This window comes from Quercus lobata, chromosome 4 (assembly GCF_001633185.2).
Source record: "Quercus lobata isolate SW786 chromosome 4, ValleyOak3.0 Primary Assembly, whole genome shotgun sequence".
Classification (NCBI taxonomy): Eukaryota; Viridiplantae; Streptophyta; class Magnoliopsida; order Fagales; family Fagaceae; genus Quercus; species Quercus lobata.
The window spans coordinates 61,412,874-61,433,832 of NC_044907.1; the positions used below are offsets into that span (position 1 = coordinate 61,412,874).

Below are 20,959 nucleotides of genomic sequence, written 5' to 3' on the forward strand. Positions count from 1 at the left end.
CAAGAATGCCTAACTTGAATTTTGACCATTATTAATTGCTGGTAAACTATTTGTAATGGTATTTGTAGGTCATGACTCTTCAATGGTGTCTCTTCATTATTTATATATGTATATTTGGAGTTCTCAAGAACTGCTATTTATAGGTTTGGTTGTATCCAAGAGAATGGATAATCTAAAGTTATCCTTTTGCAAACTTCTTACATTGGGAAAAAAAGGGAAAAGTTTTACTACTTACAAGTACGCGGCAATTGCTGCATATAGGATTAAGTGGTAGCAAAAAGAAAGTGACAAGTGTCTAAGGGTCCACTTGATTATGTGCATTACACAAGACCCCTGGACACATGTTGCTTTTTTTTTTTTTTTTTTTTTTTTTTTTTTTTGCTGCTACATAACCCATTATGTAGCAATTTCTGCATACTAGTATGCAACAAAACCTTTCTCGAGAGAAAATATCCTCTAAAAAGACAATGTTTTCAAACACGCCTTTCAGGCAAAAACTCTTGATTCTTCTTCTTTTTTATAAATAAATTCAAAGGTGGGGGAAAAGAGGATTTGATGTAGTAGTTTTCAAAATTATAAAATAAAATTTTGTAAATTTGGACATGTTCAATTGAACTAACTTTACACGCTGGTGTGATGAAAAATTATTTCACCACACGAAATACTCATCACACCCTTAGATTTTTTTTTTTTTTTTTTTTTTTTTTTTTTGTGATTGAAAAATGTAGTAATCACAAATTATAATAAATACTCTATATTAATCCTTACCCAAAAAATAGAAGAGCGTTTGAGCATGCACGTGAGCACGTGCTCAGAGGCTAGTAATTTAGAAAATGTTTATTTTATTTCCCAAACTCATTTCTAGTTAAATTAGATTAAATTTGCTGTACTCATTTGACACACTTTAAAACAAAATCATCCTTTTTGTAAGGCCAAGTTCAAGTTCTAGTTAGCTAGTGAAGTTGCTTACCCACTAGAGCTAATACTAACATTTAGTTACTTACCATACATCCATAACAAAAGTAAAAAGAGCTTATATTTAAAATTTAACAACTAACATGTTTTTCTTTTATGGTAAAAGACACAATTTTTTTTTTGGGTTAAGGAAAGGCTCCAAATGAGCATCCACGTTTTTTGTTTTTTTATTTTAGTGGTGTTGTTGTTGTTCTTTTATTTATGATAGTCATCAAGTTGTATTTAATCCTAAAATTTAGCCATGTACTACACATCCATAACAAAAATTTAAAAAGAGCTTATATTTAGAATTTAGCAACTACCTTTTTTTTTTTTCTTTTACGATAAAAGACTCAAATTTTTGTTGTTTTATTTTTTTATTATTTTTTTTTCCTGTTAAGGTAAGGCACTAGATGTGGTTTCACATTTTTTTTTCTTTTTCTTTTTAGTGGTGTTGTTGTTCTATTTTTTAATGACAGTTATCAAGTCATAAGTTTTATCCAAAAAGAGCTACCCCTATTTTGAAAAAAAAAAAAAAAAACTATCCGACATTCTATCCATATAAACCCTACCCGGCCACCCATTAACATGATATATCAAATATATAATAATACCCCCTTAAAAAAAAAGTTGCATAAATTACATTTAAAAAAAGTAGCGTAAAAAAAGTATCTTCCTTTCTATACTTACCCCTAAACCCCATACAACCTCACTGTAAGCTTTCAAAATAGAACCCAAAAAATCCCTCATTTTTACATCTTCACTAACAAAAAACAAAAAATCTCTCCTCTCCTTTATCAACCCAAAAATCCCAGCCACCATACAACCAATAAAACAAAACTGTACGTAACCAAAAAAAAAAAAAAAAAAACCCAAAACATGTGAAAAATCTCACCTTTTCCCATTTTCACCAACACAAAACAACAGTCAAACCTCTCTACAAAATCCCAGCAAGAAAGAACCCTAAGACAAAGATTGTAATGACCCAGTCAACACAAAAAAAAAGAAAAAAAAAAGGGGGGTCAGATTTTAAGTTCCCACATGACCCACCTAAACCCACTACCCATCATTCTCAACCACTCATTTTCACCCACCTCTCTTCTCTCTTTTGGCCGGCTCTCTCTTTTCATTCTTTCATTTTCTTTCTTTTCTCTTTACTTAAACACACACACACTCACTTCCACACTCACCCGCCGGCCTCCACTCCAAACCACACCATCTCACCATCATTTTTCCGGCAAGATCACCGGAAAAATACTTAGGAACTTCAAAGCATTTTCATCATTTTATTTGAGGTAAAAGTTCTAATCTCTTTTGATGGGTATTATGTTCTTGTTTGAGGTTATTTTACCTAAGCTTTAATAATGATATTCATCTGATTTAAGAGCTTTGGAAATGATATTCATGTGTTTATATGTATGGGTTTTGGTCTTGGTGGATGTATTTGATGAGTGAGTTCATGATTTTTACAATGATGACTATCTAAGGCTTGTTATGGTGAAAATTTAGAGGTTTTGAGTTATAACATGTGATAGATGGTGAATATAATTTTTTATTGATTATTTGGATCTAGTTAAAGATTTAAATTGTTTGTCTTGGAGAAAATTATGATTTTGGTGTTATGGGTTACTTGATGATGTTATATAAATCTTGTGGGAAGTACTTATAAAGTGTGGAGGTTTTGATGTTAGATATGACACCTTGAAAGATTTATGAGTATAAATGGAGTCTATGCCTTGCAAATTAAAGTGTTTTGAGAAATTTTGGAAGTAGAATACATTACATGTGAGGTTGAATACTAGGCTTGCCTAATTAAGTTCTTACTTGGCAATTCCTAATTTGTAGTTAGATACAATTTCAAGCTTTGTACTCATTGTGATAGGTTTACTTGATATTGTTTAGGTTCTAGCTAATCTTCCCTTGGAGCTTGGAGAATTAGGATTTTGCAATTGCGAGGGAAGTAGCTTTTTAATGGACTTTTTGGAAAATAACCATGTTTTATAAATATTGTTTTTGGGTCAAACACATTTTGGAAAATTATATATAGATATATGTTTTCTTAAAAGTATTGTGTTGTAACCCTATTATATATTATATATATGAAAATGCATCATATTTGGTATCGCATTTGGGGAATGCATGAACTGTTGATATGAACTGTTCAAATAATTTATGTGTTTTTTGTTGAATTAATTATTGATTACATGGAGTGGTTTAAAAAAACATTCAGTTGCATATCCTCCACCTTCAACCGCGCCAGCTTATTATGTAGCTCCACCACCGGCTGGTTATCCTACAAAAGATGGCTCCGGATACCCTCAAAATCTTCCTCCTCCGGTGGAAACCAAGTCTAGGGGTGATGGGTTTTGGAAGGGATGGTAAGCCTTCTCTGTCTCTCTGTCTCTCTGTCTCTCATTTATTTATCTATTCATTACCTTTTGATTTACATACATAATAATGATTTGTCTGTTTGTCTATTTGTTTGCTATATGCAGTTGTGCTGCCTTGTGTTGCTGCTGTGTGCTGGATGCATGCTTCTGAGGGTTGAGAGCGTTCTAGAGGCCTGAGGCCATTGTTCTTTTATTTGATCTCACCTCAATTTTTTTGTCAATAAAATATTTATACAGAGTTTGTATTCTTATGATGATGAGAGGAATGGACCATTGGATATTTGTCCGGTTCTTTATCTTGACATAGTTATCATTACAATGTTATTATCGCATTGTTTTCGATTTAATTAGTGCCACAGAGTTTGATTTGCTGTCCTTGTATTGTTGTTGTAATTAATATTATTATACAATTGATTTATATTTTTTTTAATTAATATTATTATACAATTGATTTATATTTTTTTAATATATAGATTCTCTCTCTCTCTCTCTCTCTCCTAACTTTTGGTCCTGTCCGTTTAAACAGCGCGCTTCTATAACTTTGAATTGTAAATCTGATATACACAAGCCTAGTCTATGTGAAAAGCAATAAGTAAGTTTAATATATATATATATATATATATATATATATATATATGTATGTATATATATTTATATGAGAAAATCCAATTAGGTTTTAAATTGGATTTTAATTGTTTTCTAATTTTGTGCTATGTGTCCTATTTAAGTTTTTTTTAATTTTTGTTATAGGTGAGTTAATGAGGTGCAAAAGATGAAGAGTCTAATATGAATAAATTATCAAAAACTCAATAAACAAAAAAAGAAAAAAAGAAAGAGCAAACTCTGTGTATATCCAAAAGAAATAAAAATAAAAAAATAAAAGAGAGAGGGAGAGAGAGAGAGAGAGAGTAATTTGAATTTATATATGTGTGTAACTGTAATTCTTTTTAATTGTTTTTTGCATATGCACGGATTATACTCTAGTGAGTTTAATGAGTCATGAGACATGACACAATAGGGTTATATTTTCTTTAAAGACAACTTTAATTTATGGTGTTTGCTCCTGATGTTATAACTTTTTATTATTAGACCAAGACAATATTTAATTTTTTAGTGTTAGCGAAGATCAAACCTCATATATTTTATTCAGCAATAAGAGACTTTACTAGTTGAGCTAATTGACACCCACACAATATGGCCAATTTGCGCATAAGGTGTGTTTAGTGTGCCAAATGCTAAAATTTTAGCATTTTGTACACCTATTGCCAATGCTCTTAATGAACCATTTTAGAAAATTTTTAAATATGAAATTCACTATGGAGTTCATTCAAAGTTTTAGTTTTTTATTTTTATTTTATTTTTTTTTAATTTTTTTTTATAGAATTATGTAGACAAGAATGCCTATTGAATTTTGACCGTTATTAATTGCTGGTAAACTATTTTTAATGGTATGTTGCTAGTCATGACTCTTCAATGGTCTCTTCATTATTTATATATGTATATTTGGAATTCTCAAGAATTGCTATTTATAGGTTTTATTGTACCCTAGAGAATGGATACTCTAAAGTTATCCTTTCGCAAACTTCTTAGAGTTGGAGAAAAGGGCAAACTTTTGCTACTTACAAGTATTCAGCAATTTATGCATATAGGATTATGTGGCAACAAAAAGAAAGTGACAAGTGTCTAAGAGTCTATCTGATTATGTGCATTGCACATGACCCTTGGACACATATTGCTTTCTTTTTGCTGCCTCATATCCAATTTTGCAGCAATTGCTGCGTATATACTAGTATGTAGCAAAACCTCTCTTGAGAGCAAATATCCTCTTAAAAGAAAACTCTTGATTCTTTATATATATATATATAAATTCAAAGGTCGGGGAAAACAGGATCTGATGTGCAATTTTCAAAATTATAAAATAATATTTTGCGAATTTAGACAAGTTTAATTGAACTAACTTTACACATTGGCAAGACAAGATGAAATTTCTAATTTTATGGTAATTTGCAATAACTTCCTAAACTGAATCTTGAAGAAACTGGTGCAATTTAGGCAAAAAACTTAAAGCAGATAAACTTGTTTAAAGTGGCTATATTCTGAACATCCTAATTGATCAGCTGTATGATTTTTTTAATTGTAAAATGGTTATGGGTATATCACATTTAGAATTGCTTTCTGAAGATAAAATTTAAATAAAAGCAACAATAACATAAATATAAACATAAACAGACGAAATGGGTAATTAGCCATAATTTCCCAACCATTTAGTTAGTAGTTCTAGTTCCCAAGCTATATTTTTTTACTAGCATCTCGAGTCTGTTAGACTCGATTTTGGCTTATAAATCGAGCATCAAGGACTCGATTTCTATGCTCTAATTACTTCCGATGTGGCATATTTTTCCACATGACGACTACATGGAAATCAAGTCTCTAAGACTCGATTTATAACCCTTATAAATTAGAACAAATCAGAGAGGAAGAACATTAGTGAAGAACGGAAAAAAAAAAAAAAAAAAAAAAAAAAAAAAAAAAAAGAAAAAAAAAAAGAGAGAAGATCGAGATCGGAGTGGGTGGTCTGAAGCCGCACGACCCAGGCAGACTCAGGCCACACGAGCTTTAGGCCACGCGCGACCCAGGCCAGCGCGAGCCCTAGGCCAGCGCGACCTGGCCGCGCCACCTGGGTCGACGAGCTTGGACAAGGGGCGGCGCTGGGCGAGGTTGTTGTGGACCGTGACAAACGTCGCCGAAGAGATCAACCTCCTCAGCGGTCCAGAACGAGGCCTCGGCCTTCTTGTACATCTCCCAGATCTCCGAGTATTGAATCGGGAACAAGCAGAACCGGTCCGGGTTCGGAGCTAGCAATGGCTCTTCGGGAATTGAAGGCATATTGGTATTTGAAATTTGAAAGAAATTTGGGTTTTGTTTATGTGATTTTGGGTTGCTGAGAATTGTCAGTGTTTGGGTGAATTATTTAAGGAATATAAATCGAGTCTTAAAGACTCGATTTCCATGTAGATGCCACATGGAAAAAGTGCCACATCAAATGTGAACAACCCAAAAAAATCGAGTCTCAAAAACTCGATTTATAAACCCTAAATCGAGTCTCTTAGACTCGAGATGCCAGTAAAAAATATAGTTTGAAAACTTAAACTACTAATTATAAAGTTTAAAATTTAATGTTAATTTCCATTTTTCTCTAGAATATTATTGTAATTACAAATATAAAGTTTTTTTTTTTTTTTAAACAAATAGAAGCATTATAAAATGTTTATATAAAAAAAAAATTATATCAATTTTGAATTTATTAGGCTTTTTACAAATTTATTTAATACATATATTTTGTAATGTCATATGTATCATGCTTATTTTGAATTTACATATCAATGATGATATTTGTGAATATAGGCTTTGATGGTGTTATAAAAAGACAACTCCTAAACTCGTCCATATGTCTCATCCTAAGGAAGAGTTGAGTGGCTTAGGGATGTGTTTGTCCATGGATAAGCTCGTCTGTTCGTACAGTCAGTTGGATGAGCACCTTGCATCCTGAACATGTTAGCAACCTCTGTTTTCCTGTCAGGCTGCAAAACCGTTCCCCCAGTAAACGATTGAGGAAAACAGAGCCCGAATAATGTAACTTCCATGGCGGTTATGGAAGTTACCTCCGAGTTTTCCGAATTCCACAACGGTAGGAGAAATAACTGCCTCAAATAGGCACCATATAAGGACTCTTCTTCAGAGGGTAAGGCATTCAGACATTTCCATACGAATTGGAATTCCAAAAATACTAACTTTACCATCAGAGGATTCTTGGCTGGTCTTCCTCGGTCTCCTCTGATTTTGTGTTTATCTTTTCAGGACATTCCAAGTCACACTGAGATCATCAACGCCCGAGACATTCAGCCTACTGATTTCCTTGTGTTCATCAGGCTTCATATTTTTTTGCATAATATCTTCGACACAATCCTTAGGAAGTTTTTAGTTCTTTTGACCACTCTTAAATCAACTCTCAAGTATCAAGCAAAAATGTTAGAGTATTTTGTAGATGTCAAATTTTTAGTAATTAAATAGAAGAGCATGTGACAAACTAAAAAGTATTTTAACTATTCATGGAGTGGAATATAATTTCCAAGGTTTATATAATCTGGGAAAATAAAACAATTTTATTAATTGAAATTGTCATACAAATTGGATTTTGAAACATAAATTCCAATTGATCAACCAATAGAATCCACTACATCCCCTATGTGGAAGTATACAAATGAATGAAATGTATGGTTTGTGTTAGAGAGAGAAGAATTCAACATTATAGAATCAAGAAATGAAATCAATCGCCAAGCAGTATTGAAATAATTGCAATTTAGTTTTGCAATCCATACTTCAAACGTCTACTACAAAGCAGATTCACATTGTTGAAGATTTTAGAGTAGGCATAAATCAGTTGGGAGCTTTTTATGTTTCTTGTTTGCTAATGTACTAATCAAACATTCAAACCTCTTTTATTTTTTCACTTACAAAAAGGAGAAAAACGAAGAAGAAGGTAGTTTGATCCATTTGTTGTATATATTCAGTTATTTGAATCATTTATGAACACCACAAGCTCATGTATAATGCCTTCAAATACAGATTCAAGTTGTAAAAGTACTCTATTGGCTTTTCACAATTATTATAACTTTTTTCCATTGACATCATGAGTGTAACCCAACAAAGTACTGTGAAACAGCTAATTGAAGCTATTGAGTCCATGTCAAACTCAAGCTTGGAAAGCCACCTCCCCTACTTGCCCATAGTTGAATATCAAGGAGACAGATTAATCATCACCGAATCCAATATTCCACAATTCCTTTGAGATGCACCAGTTCGACATCAAGGCAATATTGCTCATATGTAATTAGATTTCGAAGGTTGCACTCTGTTCAATCCTCAATTGTAAAAGTTGGGATTTCCATTACCAAATTTCTAAACTATAAATCAACTATTTTTCATTTCAATGTATCCTTAAATTCGAATTTGACCCTATGAATCAGTGTGAAACAACACATTGACTCCCAGTTCTTGAATTATGTACTTTTCATAGAAAGAAAGGCACCTATTCATACGGATCAGACCAAGGAAATGCTCGATATCATGGATTGAATTCCTAGATTATAAACATAAACATAAACAAGAAAATATTTTTGTACTCATAAACATATTTTCTTTTTATAAATACAAACATTAGCAAATATAAAACTTAATTCTATCAATATGTGACTTTATTATGCTATTTACAAATCAATTTATTGATTATATAATAATTTTAATATTGTTCCAATAAATACCTATGATTTAATTTAGAAATGGAATTACATTCATACATGCATTAAAGATAATTATGGTTAATCTTGTAGTTATCCTTTTAGCCAATTATTCTTGGCTAAATTAATGCCACTATACAAATAAAATGGGTACTCTAAAGTTATATTGTTGTAAAAATTATATTCTAATACACATTTTTTTATCAAATCATAATTTTAAGAATGTTAAAATTACGATTAAGTATGAAAAACTTAATCATAATTTTATAATTTTATGATTAGGTTTCCTTAGGTGTTATAATACGGAGTCCATTGTTATGAAGAGCTTATTAGCCAAATTAAAGATGGTTGGAATGTTGTGATGGTAGGTCTATCATTTACATGAGGTTGTTTAGGTGTTCCAAGAGTATGAAGAAACAATTACTGCTCTTTTCGGTTTTCTTAGTCACTAAATATAATGTTGGCTAATATCACAAAAATTTGAAGGAATAATTATGGAGCCTGTTGATTGAGATAATATATACTTCTTTTTTTCATGTGATTAAATTAATAAATAAATACATGCATCTGATGGATCTGATGGACAACAACGTAAAAATAATTCAATAATTATATAATTCCCTATCAAAAACTAGAATAATAATATAAAATATATGGGTATATGATGTTATATTAACTATCAAATATTTAGAAATGAATTTCTATTTCTAAATATTTAATTCCATATAGATCATATAATTATTCTTGTAGAGAGATGGCTTATAGAACTCAAATAATAGATTGACAAAGCCCAAATAACATTGGGACATGGGCTAAAACAAGCTCTGAACATATCCCTCCAGGATGAAAAGCCTCCTTGAAGGGTACACACCTTGGACTACAAACCAAAGGGTACGTTACCAAGAATTCAGTGAAAGCCTTCCCAAATGTTCTGTACCTCGGATCTCGTCCCAAAGGGCCCTGCCATCATGGGCATGATCATAAATCTCCACGGAATCCATTTGAGGTGAAGCACTTCTACTACATAATAATGTTAACTTGAACTCCGAGTTTTCAAGGAATAATTCCGTAGCATATGTGGCTATTTGAGAATGTCTTCTAGAGCTTCCTGATAGACCTACAACAACCCGCCTGATACACTTGCATTTAATGTTGGATAATTAACCAGAATAAGACCAAAAGCCCTAAAAGTCTCTATTCATCATAACATTGAGAAAAGACAAGCCTGATGGGACAGAAGGCTGCCTAATTAAATTAAGACAGCTCATGCTAAAGCTTGTGTCAGAGAAGAAAACGAAGCTTGCACATGAAAGAAGGGATAAGGATGAAGAAGGAGGGGGAGGGGGAGTATAAAAGAGAGGAGATTGATAAGAAGTGGTGGAGATTTTTCCAGATTTTGAGAGAAAATAGTAAAGAGAGATACACTGTAAGGAATGTGGCAAAAAAACCCTATGAATAAATCTTTGATCCTATTTTATTCACAAAAATGTTTGGTTCTTGTTCAAATCTCCCATTGTAGATTATTGCAAACCCATAATATAAATTAATTGTGATCATAAGCCCAAATTAAATTAATCTTAAGCTTGTGTTTCCACAATTATATTTGAAATGATTATCATGGCAATATTGCCTATATGTAATTATTAATTTTTTTTTTTTTGGAGAACATGCATAGTTATATGTAATTAGATTTCGAAAGGTGCACTTTGTTTTTATTAAAACTAGTGTATAATCTTGTGCATATGCATTGGTATATTTAAAAACAATTATAATTACCTACATATGTGAGTTCAAATTTATACCTAGTGTTAGAGTTACAACTTGCACATTTTTTAAGCAAAGAATTTTTAAAATATTTAATGGTTTATCATTATATATAGATATATATAAATATATATATATATATATATATATAATTGGATTTGGACTTTTTGGTTTTTGCATCTAATAATAATTCACTTGCCACAAAAATTAAAAAATTAGATAGGACACATTGCAAAAAATTAAACTCTAATTGAAATCCAATTTAGAATCTAAAAATTGGATTTATACTCTTTGATGGGATTAGAATCTAAATCCAAATTGTACCTAATAATTTACTTGACATGAAAATATAAAAATTAAATGGGACACGTGATGAAAAATTGGACTTCAATTTAGAGTCTAATTAGACTTTGTTTAAGATTTGAGTTTAACTATATATGCTAGTCTCTGAGCACGCACTCACTTGTGTGCTCAGATGCCCTTCTATTATTATTATTATTATTATTTTGTAAAGGTTAATAGTTTAAAATAAAGTGAAAAAAGAATAACGTTCATTTCAATTTTCTAACCCAAAGAAAAAAAAAAAACCAAAGTTCCCTTTTTTTTTTCACATGTACAATATAAAAAATAAATCCAGTTGATATAATCTCAAAAATAGAAAAGAAAAAGTTGGAGAGTGTAAGTAGAAGTGGTGTCTAATTTTATGGGATATGGGGAAACTTGGTGAATTTTTTTTTTTTTTTTTACACCCACACAATAAGGCCAATTTGCTCATAAGGTTTATTTTTTAGAGCATGTTTAATAGACTGTAACAGTAATTGCATAGGAATAGGAATATGTATTACAAGGAATACAAGATGCTGTAATGTAATAATTATTGCTATTTATTTGTTTGGTGACAACACAATAATAGAATCCTGAAGACAATGGAATGAAAGCATTTTAAATCAAACTAAAAATATATTTTAGGAAATACTGTACTCATATAATTATATTTCCTAAAAAATAATATTATTTAAATTTAAAAGAGAAACTAGTTATTTTTATGATTTTCTATTTTCATAATTGTTATATGCCTATGAAAAATTTGTTTATTTGGAAATATATTAATTTTACAAAATTAATAAACATACTATGGAATAGTTATTACAACCCCTTTAGAGATAAATATTTATTCCTTATTTTAAAGAATGGCTATTCATAAGGAATGAATATTCCTTGTAATAAAAACATAACCAAATTATTGAATAACTAAATCATAGGAATAACTATTACATTATAGTATCTATTACAGTTTACCAAACATACCCTAAGTGTCAATGTCTGCTGGCTAAGGAGTCGTGTCACTGCATTGAGGGAATTAAAGAAGGCAAGACCCTCTATTCATACTTCCTTGTCCTCACTTCGTGAATTAAGAGCTAAGGAGAACTTGTGTATCAACAATGCAAAGGAAGCAGAATCAGCCTTACAGGTGCATGCCACTTCAATCATTCAGCTCCAGGAATCAATCAAAAGACTTCAGGTAGAATTAACATCCCAGCAAGAAGCAAGTTTTTCCCTTCAAACTCAACTAGAAGGTGTCACCGCAAAACATTACCCTTTGAAGAAAGAGATCAAGAGGTTGGAAAGCGAGCTAGGAGCTCTAAGCGATCCAAACTTCTCTCTTGAAAATTTTATTTTTCTTGCAAACATTCTCTAATTTTCAAGTTGTAATATTTTTGTGGTCTTGAAAGGCCATGGGGTTGTACTATAACTTTACCGTGCCTTATTTTGTCAGACCATTTAGACTTTGCATGCATATTATGAACAACATCATATGAAATAACTGCATATAAGTCTTTGTTTATAATAGTATTAGTTTTGCAAAATACAAAATCATTTTGACATGATGGCCACAAAAATGTTTTTACAAGGTTAAGCATAATATTTCTTAAGGTGAGCTCCGCTAATGGGGCAATACGCCTTTATACTTGCTTGATCCTTTAGCCAATAATGTCCTGTTGCATGTGCTTCCTCTACTATGTATGGTCCTTCCCATTTTGGAGAAAACTTATGTTTAGCAGCTCCAGCAACTCCTCGTACATGCAGGGCAGCTTTCCAAACAAGTTCTCCCACTTGAAACTTTCTTTCTTTAACTTGGCCTTCCTAACTTTCATGTTAGCCTGGTAAAGGCGGTTATGAGAGGTAACATTATCACACATTTCCTCCATAATTTCCATAGTGTCTTCTCTAGGTATTCCTCCAATCTCTGCCAGTTTCACCGCTAGCCTTACTAGATCTATTAGGATAACAACCTCTATGCCATAGACTAGAGAAAAGGGTGAAACTCTTGTAGCTTGTGATTTGGCTGTTCTATGAGCCCACAGAGCTATAGGAAGCTCCTTCTTCCACCCCTTTCCATTCTCCTTAGTCATTTTTCCTAATATCTTCAATAATATTTTGTTATAGGCCTCAACTTGACCATTTCCCTTGGGATAATAAGGTGTCAATGTCATGTGAGAAACGGAGTACCATTCTGTTAAACAGCGCACATCCTTGTTCAAGAATGGTGTATCATTGTCAAAAATAATTTTGTTGAGTACCCCAAAATGACATATTATATTCCCCCCCCCTCCCAAGAAATTAGCCACTGAGCTACCTGCCGCCTTCTTCATAGCCACAACTTCTACCCACTTGGTAAATAGCTCAATGGCTACTAGTATCCATGTACATCCTTCAGAGGGGGTTTTATAGGTCTTATAAAATCCAACCCCCAGCTGTGGAATAGATATGGAGCCACAATTGGATGAAGACTTTAATGGCTGGTGTGTATCTCATCTCTCTGCCTTTGGCATTCTTGACACTTCTTTGCAAAGTCTTAAGCATCCTTTTGCATTGTGGGCCAATAATATCCCTAGTGCAAAGCCATTTGCCATAACTTCCTCCCACTAGGGTATCTTGTTGGTTCTCCCTCGTATAGGTCTGAAAGAATGCCATTGACTTAATTAGTAGGAATGCACATCATCCATCTCCCTTGGAAACTTCTCTTAAATAATTTCTCATCTACCACTTTAAATCTGGTTACAGTACTTTTCAACTTTTCTCTTTGTATGCGATCAGCAAGTAATATACCTTGTAAAAGGTATCTCAAATATGGTTCCTGTCAATCTTCTTCCAGCAACTCGCCATTAAGCACTTCTGCTTGATCTGGAGGAATAACAGAACAGGTCTTGCAATTCCATTGTTCTTCCTTAGCATTATTGGCCATTTCTGGCCAGAAGATCCCCAGCCTTTGTAATCTTCTATAGAGGCTGACATCGAGATTTGCACCACAAACATCATAGTGCAATTTGTGTAACATAGTCAGTCCTTCTTGCCTTGAGACACACTTCATTAGCAGACCCTCTGGTCCCCTAAGCAACAATTCCCCATTGATCCTAGGAAATCTTTTATATTTGCTGGTAACTCTGACCCAACATACTTCCCTTGAGTTATTGCTTTTAATAGGGGCTCTGCCAATCTTGAGGGAAACATAACTCATCTTGGACTAAACTAGGTTGCTTCTCAACTCGGAGTGTCATCTTTTCTTTCTTCAATATAGACTTAGTAGCTAAAGTAGCCAGTGAGTTAGCAAGCTTATTTTCACCTTTATTGACCACCTTGTACTCTATGAAAGTAAAGTGTTCCATAACCCTCTGGACTGTAGCTCTGTAAGAAGCCAAGCTAGGATTCTTTACTCCATAAGTTCCCTCAACTTGTTTTATTACCAACTCAGAGTCACCAAACACCTTCAACCTTTTTATGCCTAACCATCTAGCAGCCTTCAACCCTACCAACAAGGCTTCGTATTCTGCTTCATTGTTAGAGCAAGGGAAGTTTAGTTTATAGGCAAACATATGCTCCTACCCTGGTGACTTTAAGACTACTCCTATCCCTCCCCTTTGAAATGTAGATGACCCATCAAAATACATTGACCATTCCTGCTCCTTTGTTATCATAACTTCCTATAAGGGAGGTGAAAAATTACTTGTTCTAGGAAAGTTAGCTAGCAGATCAGCTACTGCTTGGCCTTTGATGGCAATTGGTCGTATGCATTCAATATCAAGGCATGATGTCAGGATGGCCCATTGCACAATTCTTCCTGATAACTGAGGACGTGTCAAGAGATACTTCACAGGATTACTCTTAGTCACCAGCTACACACAATGTCCTAGGAAGTAATGATTGAACTTCGTCACAACAAAAGCTAAAGACAAACATACTTTCTCGGTAGTTAAGTATCTTAACTCTGGTCCCTTCATAAGCCTGTTAATATAGTACATTGTCTTCTCCACCCCTTCCTACTCCTGAGCTAACAATGTTCCTAAGGATTGCTCCGTATTGGCTATGTACAACAACAAAGGTTTCCTAGGTATAGGGGCCACCATGGTGTGAGGATCTGCCAATATCATCTAAATCTTCTTGAATGCCTTTTGGCATTGATCACACCATACAAAGGTTATTCCTTTCTTTGTCTGCTCTATGAGAGGCTTTAAGATCTCAGCTAGGCTTGGAATGAATCTCCTTAAATAAGAAACCTTTCTCACAAAGTTTCTCAACTCCTTTAGAGTTGTAGGAGGACTGAGAGTAGTTATTGCTTCAGCCTTTATGGGTCCAAATCAATCCCCCTATGATGAATAAGAAATCCTAAGAACTTCCCTGAAGATACCCTAAAGGCACACTTAGAGGGATTCATCCTCAAGTTGTGTTCCCTGCATCTTTAAAAGACCTGTCTCAAATGCACCAAGTGTTCAACAAGATTCTTTACTTTCACCACAAGATCATCAACATAATCCTCCACTTGCTTATGAAGCATATCCCCAAAGATCAAAGTCATAGTTCTTTGGTATGTTGCACTTGCATTCTTCAATCCGAAAGGCATCACCCTATAGAAATAATTTCCAAAAGGTGTCCTGAAAGCAGTTTTTGAAGCATCTGTTGGGTTCATAAGAATATGATTATACCCACTATAACCATCCATAAAAGAGAAATGCTTGTGACCAACTACATCTACTAGAATATCAACATTAGGAAGTGGGAATTCATCCTTTGGACAGGCTTTATAGAGATCCCGAAAATCCACACAGATCCTTATCTGACCATTTTTCTTCTTCACTGGAACTATGTTAGCTAACCAGCTCAGACATTCAATCTCTACAATGAATCTTGCCTTCAAAAGCTACTGCACCTCAAGCTTTATCTTTTCTTCCACATCCAAACAATATTTCCTTGGTGGTTGCTTCACAGGTTTGGCATTAGGATCCACTTTTAACTTGTGCGTTACCAAGCTTGGACTTAAACCTAGCATTTATTGATAACTCCAAGCAAAAACATCCTTGTATTCTTTTAGCAAAGCTACCAGTGTCCCTCTCTCTTTTTTTGATAGATTCTTGCTAATCTTCCCCATTTTTTCACCTTCTTCTTTATCACCTAAATTGTCCTCAACAAGTTCTTTCTGAACATTCTTAATGACATCATTCATGCACTCAGGGGCTTCTTTCACAAACTCCTCAGCTACATGAATTTCTTTTGGTTGTTGTATTGGATTAAGGGAATTAGGCTCGCCATCCTCCTCATCCCCTTCTGTTAACCATTAGAACTCGTATATCACCAGGCCATCAGGCCTGGTAACTCTTCTTATCTTGGAAGGCCTTTTTGGTTCTACTACTTCACCATCATCTTCTTCTTCCGCTTGCAAAGCAATGGGATTGAAAGGAAGAATTCTATTTTCACCTTCAAGTTTGTACTCTTGATATAAAGCTGCCTCAGCAAAATGAAGTTCTGCTCTATCGAAAGGCATCTTAGTGGCCTTAATGACTACCTGCTTGTTCCTCTAAATGGCCTTCACACACTCGTGGTATGTGGAAGCCACTACTTTATACGCCTTTAGCCATGGACGACCTAAGATGATATGATAAGATGTATTGCCTTCCATCACATGCATAACAGTAGGTGCTTGAATTGGCCAAACCCTAAGGTCAAAAGACACATGCGCAAGAGTATTCTGTTGCCAGGCACCTATTCCTACCACCTACATTGACTCAGGAATAATTATTTCCCTAGGAATCCCTAAGGCATCAAAAGTTGGGAGAGGTAGAATATTAGTGGATGCACCAATGTCTACCAATGCCCTTTTGATTCGAGATGCTCCCAAGAAAGCAGTAACAAATAAAGGTCTATTGCCGTCAACAACTCGATTGACTAGATCTTTATTAGAAAAGGTGACTGAATCCTTTGCTTCTTGGTATGCTACTTGCATTAAGCTTCCTTTAACAACAGCCACTTCATGATTCCTTTCCATCACCCTGGTTAAGGCTTGGGCTGCTTCTCTTCTAGCCATTGGTCTAAGACCTATTCCTTCAAGAAAGGAATGTATTTTATCCTCCTACTAGATTCTCATCACCATTTCTTCATCTACCAATGGTGGCGGTGCTGAGCTAATGCTAGCCATGTTCTCTGCTTCTTCTTCCATAGGATACTCATGACCTATGAAGAAAGTCATTGCCACCTCTAGTCTATGCATCCTTGGATCAGCTCTCTTCCCAGCTTTGATAACCAAATCTCCATTAGCTACCCTATCATGGAAAATATTCCTCAGAGCATAGCAATCCATAGTATGGTGATCACATCTCCTGTGATACCTACAATAAAGTGGATTTCACTTCTCCTCTTCTGTAGATTCATGGTTACACTTAGGCAGTGTCACTACACCGTCTTTCACCCAAGCTTTTAGGATGCTATACAACTCTTCAATGGACATAGTAAAAGGAGGGGGAATACCACCTCTGTCCTCTTCTTTCCTTTGGCTACCTTCTTAGGCTCTTCTGTCACAACAACCTCCACCTTCTTGTTTTCTCTCCTCCACGATTTTCTAGGAGCACTCACGGCTTGTAAAGTTAAACCTTTTGAAGGCTTCCTTATGGACATGCTTGTTCTTCTTGCAACTTCTACAAGTCTTGTAAAACTATAGATTTGAAGATTCTCTAAGTAAGGCTAATATTCATATAGCATACTTGCAATACATCCACCAGTCTTTCTTCCTCCACAAGGTCATAACAAAACAAAGAGAAATCTCGAAACCTACGAATATACTCCAACAATCCCTCAGAAACCCTTTGCTTTTCGTGTTGTAGATCTAACAATGTGAGCTTTTCCTCCAAAGCAAAGAACTTTTTCATGAATTGTGTTGCCAAATCATTCCAACCTAGAACTAACCTTGGTGCAAGATTTGTGTACTAAGTAAAAGCTCGACTTTCTAAGGACTTGGAGAACTCTCTGAGCCACAGCTCGTGGTCATGAGAGTGAGTTGTCAGCATATCTACATACCGACTAATATGCTCTCTAGCATTCCCTATTATACCATCATACTTAGGGAATATAGGAGGTGTGTAGTTAGCAGGGTAAGGTTTCCCAGCTATTTCTTCAGGATAAGGAGGCTTGGTATCAACATAAACAACGCTTTCCGTCTTCTTAGCTTCAAACATAATAGCATGTATATCTTCCCTAGTCAGATAAGGAGAACCCTGAGGACCTTAAGGTATAGCCGTCTCCTGACGTAAGGACTGAAACTCTGCCTACATGGCAGCTTGAGAACATTGAAGATCTTTGATGGCAGCCATAATCCCCTTGGTCTCATGATGACCAATCTCTCCCGAGGATTCTGCGCCTTCAAAATACATGGATATATTGTCTACACTTGGTTCTGACCGATGGTTCTCACCCACACCAATCAATGTCCCAGTAACCATCTTATCTTGGAGGCATGGAGGAAGTGACTACAAATAGAGGTGTACAACTCAACAAAACACCCTTAAAAAGGAAAATAACCAGAGATCCCCAGTGGTGTCACAAAAAGTTTACGTGCAAGTTAGATTTGAGCTTATTTATGTGAGCGAAATCAGTTATCTAATAGTACTTTTTCATGAGAAAGCTCGAGAAGATATAAGCTTTAACATGACACTCAAACAAGAAATGAAGAAAGCCATGGTAGTACATGAAAAAATGCACATTTAAACAAGAAGAAGAAGTTGATTAATAAAACAACATAGGATGTACGTGGAAAACCCTAGAGAAGGGATAAAAAACCACGATTTGAGCAAGAATACAAAATTCTTGCTCGACTTAGCTTGTATTATGTATGGGAAAGAGATCAGTTTACAATGACGTTGCCTTTCTCTCCTACCAACTCTCTATTTTCATCTCAAAATATCTAGTTGGGTTCTTGCCCTAATAGCAAAACAACATGTTCCTTTTATATTCTAAGGAACATGGCTGAATACAATTTTATATTCTAAGGAACATGGCTGAATACAAGGACAGGTGTCAAGTCATCATATTCTTTCTTTTGGATTTTTTCACAATTGTGATATTATCTGCTGACTAAGGGATAAGAACTATGCCAACGTAGCACTGGGACTCGTAGGTAGGTAGCTTTGCCACTGCTTGGGAGACAAGTCTTGGACATTAAGAGGGACATCAGGAGTACTATGACTGGTACACATGTTCCTAAGGTGACTCATGGTGCACTCAACCAATAAAGGGTGTCCTTATAGCCTCCAACCTTAGAAAGTCACTATTTCCCTTTTTGTGAGTGCTTGAGTATCATGTCAAGTGTAAATCTGACTTCCTTCCCAAGGCAGTCACGCCTTTAGCATGGACCAAGACAAGCTCTCTTAGCCAACATCTATTCTCCCTTCCCTCACAGCTGCTCCATGTGTAAAGTCCAGATTCAACCACTTACGTATTCTCCCATGCCTTAGTGGTGTTATGTACAGGTATGGAGGGAGATTCCAAGAGATAAACAAAATACATAAATGGATATGAAGGAAGAGAGAAGAAATGCCTGCTATTCACGCACACTAAATTGTTTGGGCTGATTTGTCTTATGTAAGGTTGAAATTTTATCTACCATCTTGTTGGCTTTATTCCGTGCCAGATTTGCTTGTATTTTAGCAATTAGTAATCCTATATTTAGGTGGGAATCATGTAAGGGTAGTATGTGAGAGAGTGTGAAGAAATGCTCAAGATTGTGCAAAGAAATACAGACTTGCGACTGGATCTTGCGGGTGGCTCGCGGCTTGCAAGCCGCCAGAAGTTGCACATGTGCCAAGCATGCCAAAAGTTGAAGCATCATGCCAGCTGTTGCACTACAGGACAAAAGTTCCAGGCTGACCAGGCCGTTAGCTCGCAACTTGAACTCACGACTCAGTCCAATCGCGAGGCCAAGTCACCAGACCACCCTCTTTGGGAAAAACTGACTCTTCGCATTCCTTTCTCACCCCACTATATATAGACCCTTATACCCACAAAATATAGAAAGCTTCCAGAGAAAATTTTGAGAGAGAAACCCTAGAAAAAATAAGATTGACTCATCCCCAATCTTCACATAGAGACTCTTCAAATTCCTCTACTTTCTTCCTCTCCATTATTACATCTTTGAGAGGTACATTATCAAAACATTTTCTCACCATATCTATATCTGTGAGAAAGCTGTTTGGTGCTTTGGGAAGTAGTTAAGAAGGGACCAATTTCATATTGGTTGATGCTATGGTCAAGTAGCGAAATCCGGTAAGTTAAAGAAGAAATAGGTTCGGTGTAACCTTGTTGGAATAGGAGCTTGGAAGGCTTAGGTACATTGGGTAAATTAGGCTTAGAGGGTCTTCTGCTATTCATGTATTCCAACTACATTCTTTAGTGGATTATTTACCGCTTGGAGGGCGGCGGAGAGGTTTTACATCGAGGGCTTCGGTTTCCTCTTCGTTAACACATCGTTGTGTTATCCTTGTGTTTGCATCTCTCTTCCCTTAATCTTTGCCATTTAATTTTTGCTATGGATGTGATTTTAATTTCCGCACATTAATTGTTTGATATTAAGCTTGAATTGGTAATTTGTTCATTGGGGGTCTAAACGTTCATAGTGTTTTATACACTAATTGAACTTTCATCTTATTATTTGGGTTGCTTTGCAATGTTATTTAGTCATTTTTTTTTAAAGGGGCCAACAGTTTGGAGATGGGGGGGGCAGGTTTAATTTTTCTTGGGCCTAAATTTTAACTCAAGCCTATTGCATATATATAGCTGTTGGTTTTTCAAAATCTCAGAGGGGGGGGGGGGGGGGCAATGGCCCCCCAATGCCAAACTGTAGCTTCATCCCTAATCGTAACATCTCTATCTCTGTCTTCTAAGAAATAGCCACTCCACCCGAACCCCATTTTTTTATATAGAGATAAAAACCTTCATCCATCCTTATCTATTCACTCATTCTTTTTCTTATCACTTCTCCTACTTTGCTCGCTTTCTCTCTCTAAAAAACATATACACATCTTTCATTGATTTTTGAATAGCTTTGTTCAAAGATGAGTTCAAGTGAACCTACAGGTAACTAGTACATACCATGTTTTAGTTTATTGTTCATGTATTTCAATTTTTGCCAGAATTTATGTTGACATTTTATGTATATAAGTTTGATAAGATTTTCTTATGTGTTGAGCTGTATGTTTATGAGTCTTATATATACATATCAAGTAATTATGAATG

General features: G+C 34.9%; 1 protein-coding gene across 1 annotated transcript; it reads right to left on the minus strand.

Annotated features, from left to right (window-relative positions):
- Positions 1-12,423: 12,423 nt before the first annotated feature.
- Positions 12,424-12,819, minus strand: LOC115985531. Its single transcript, XM_031108472.1, has one exon. It carries the CDS (start codon positions 12,817-12,819, stop codon positions 12,424-12,426), a length of 396 nt encoding a protein of 131 aa, XP_030964332.1.
- Positions 12,820-20,959: the final 8,140 nt, after the last annotated feature.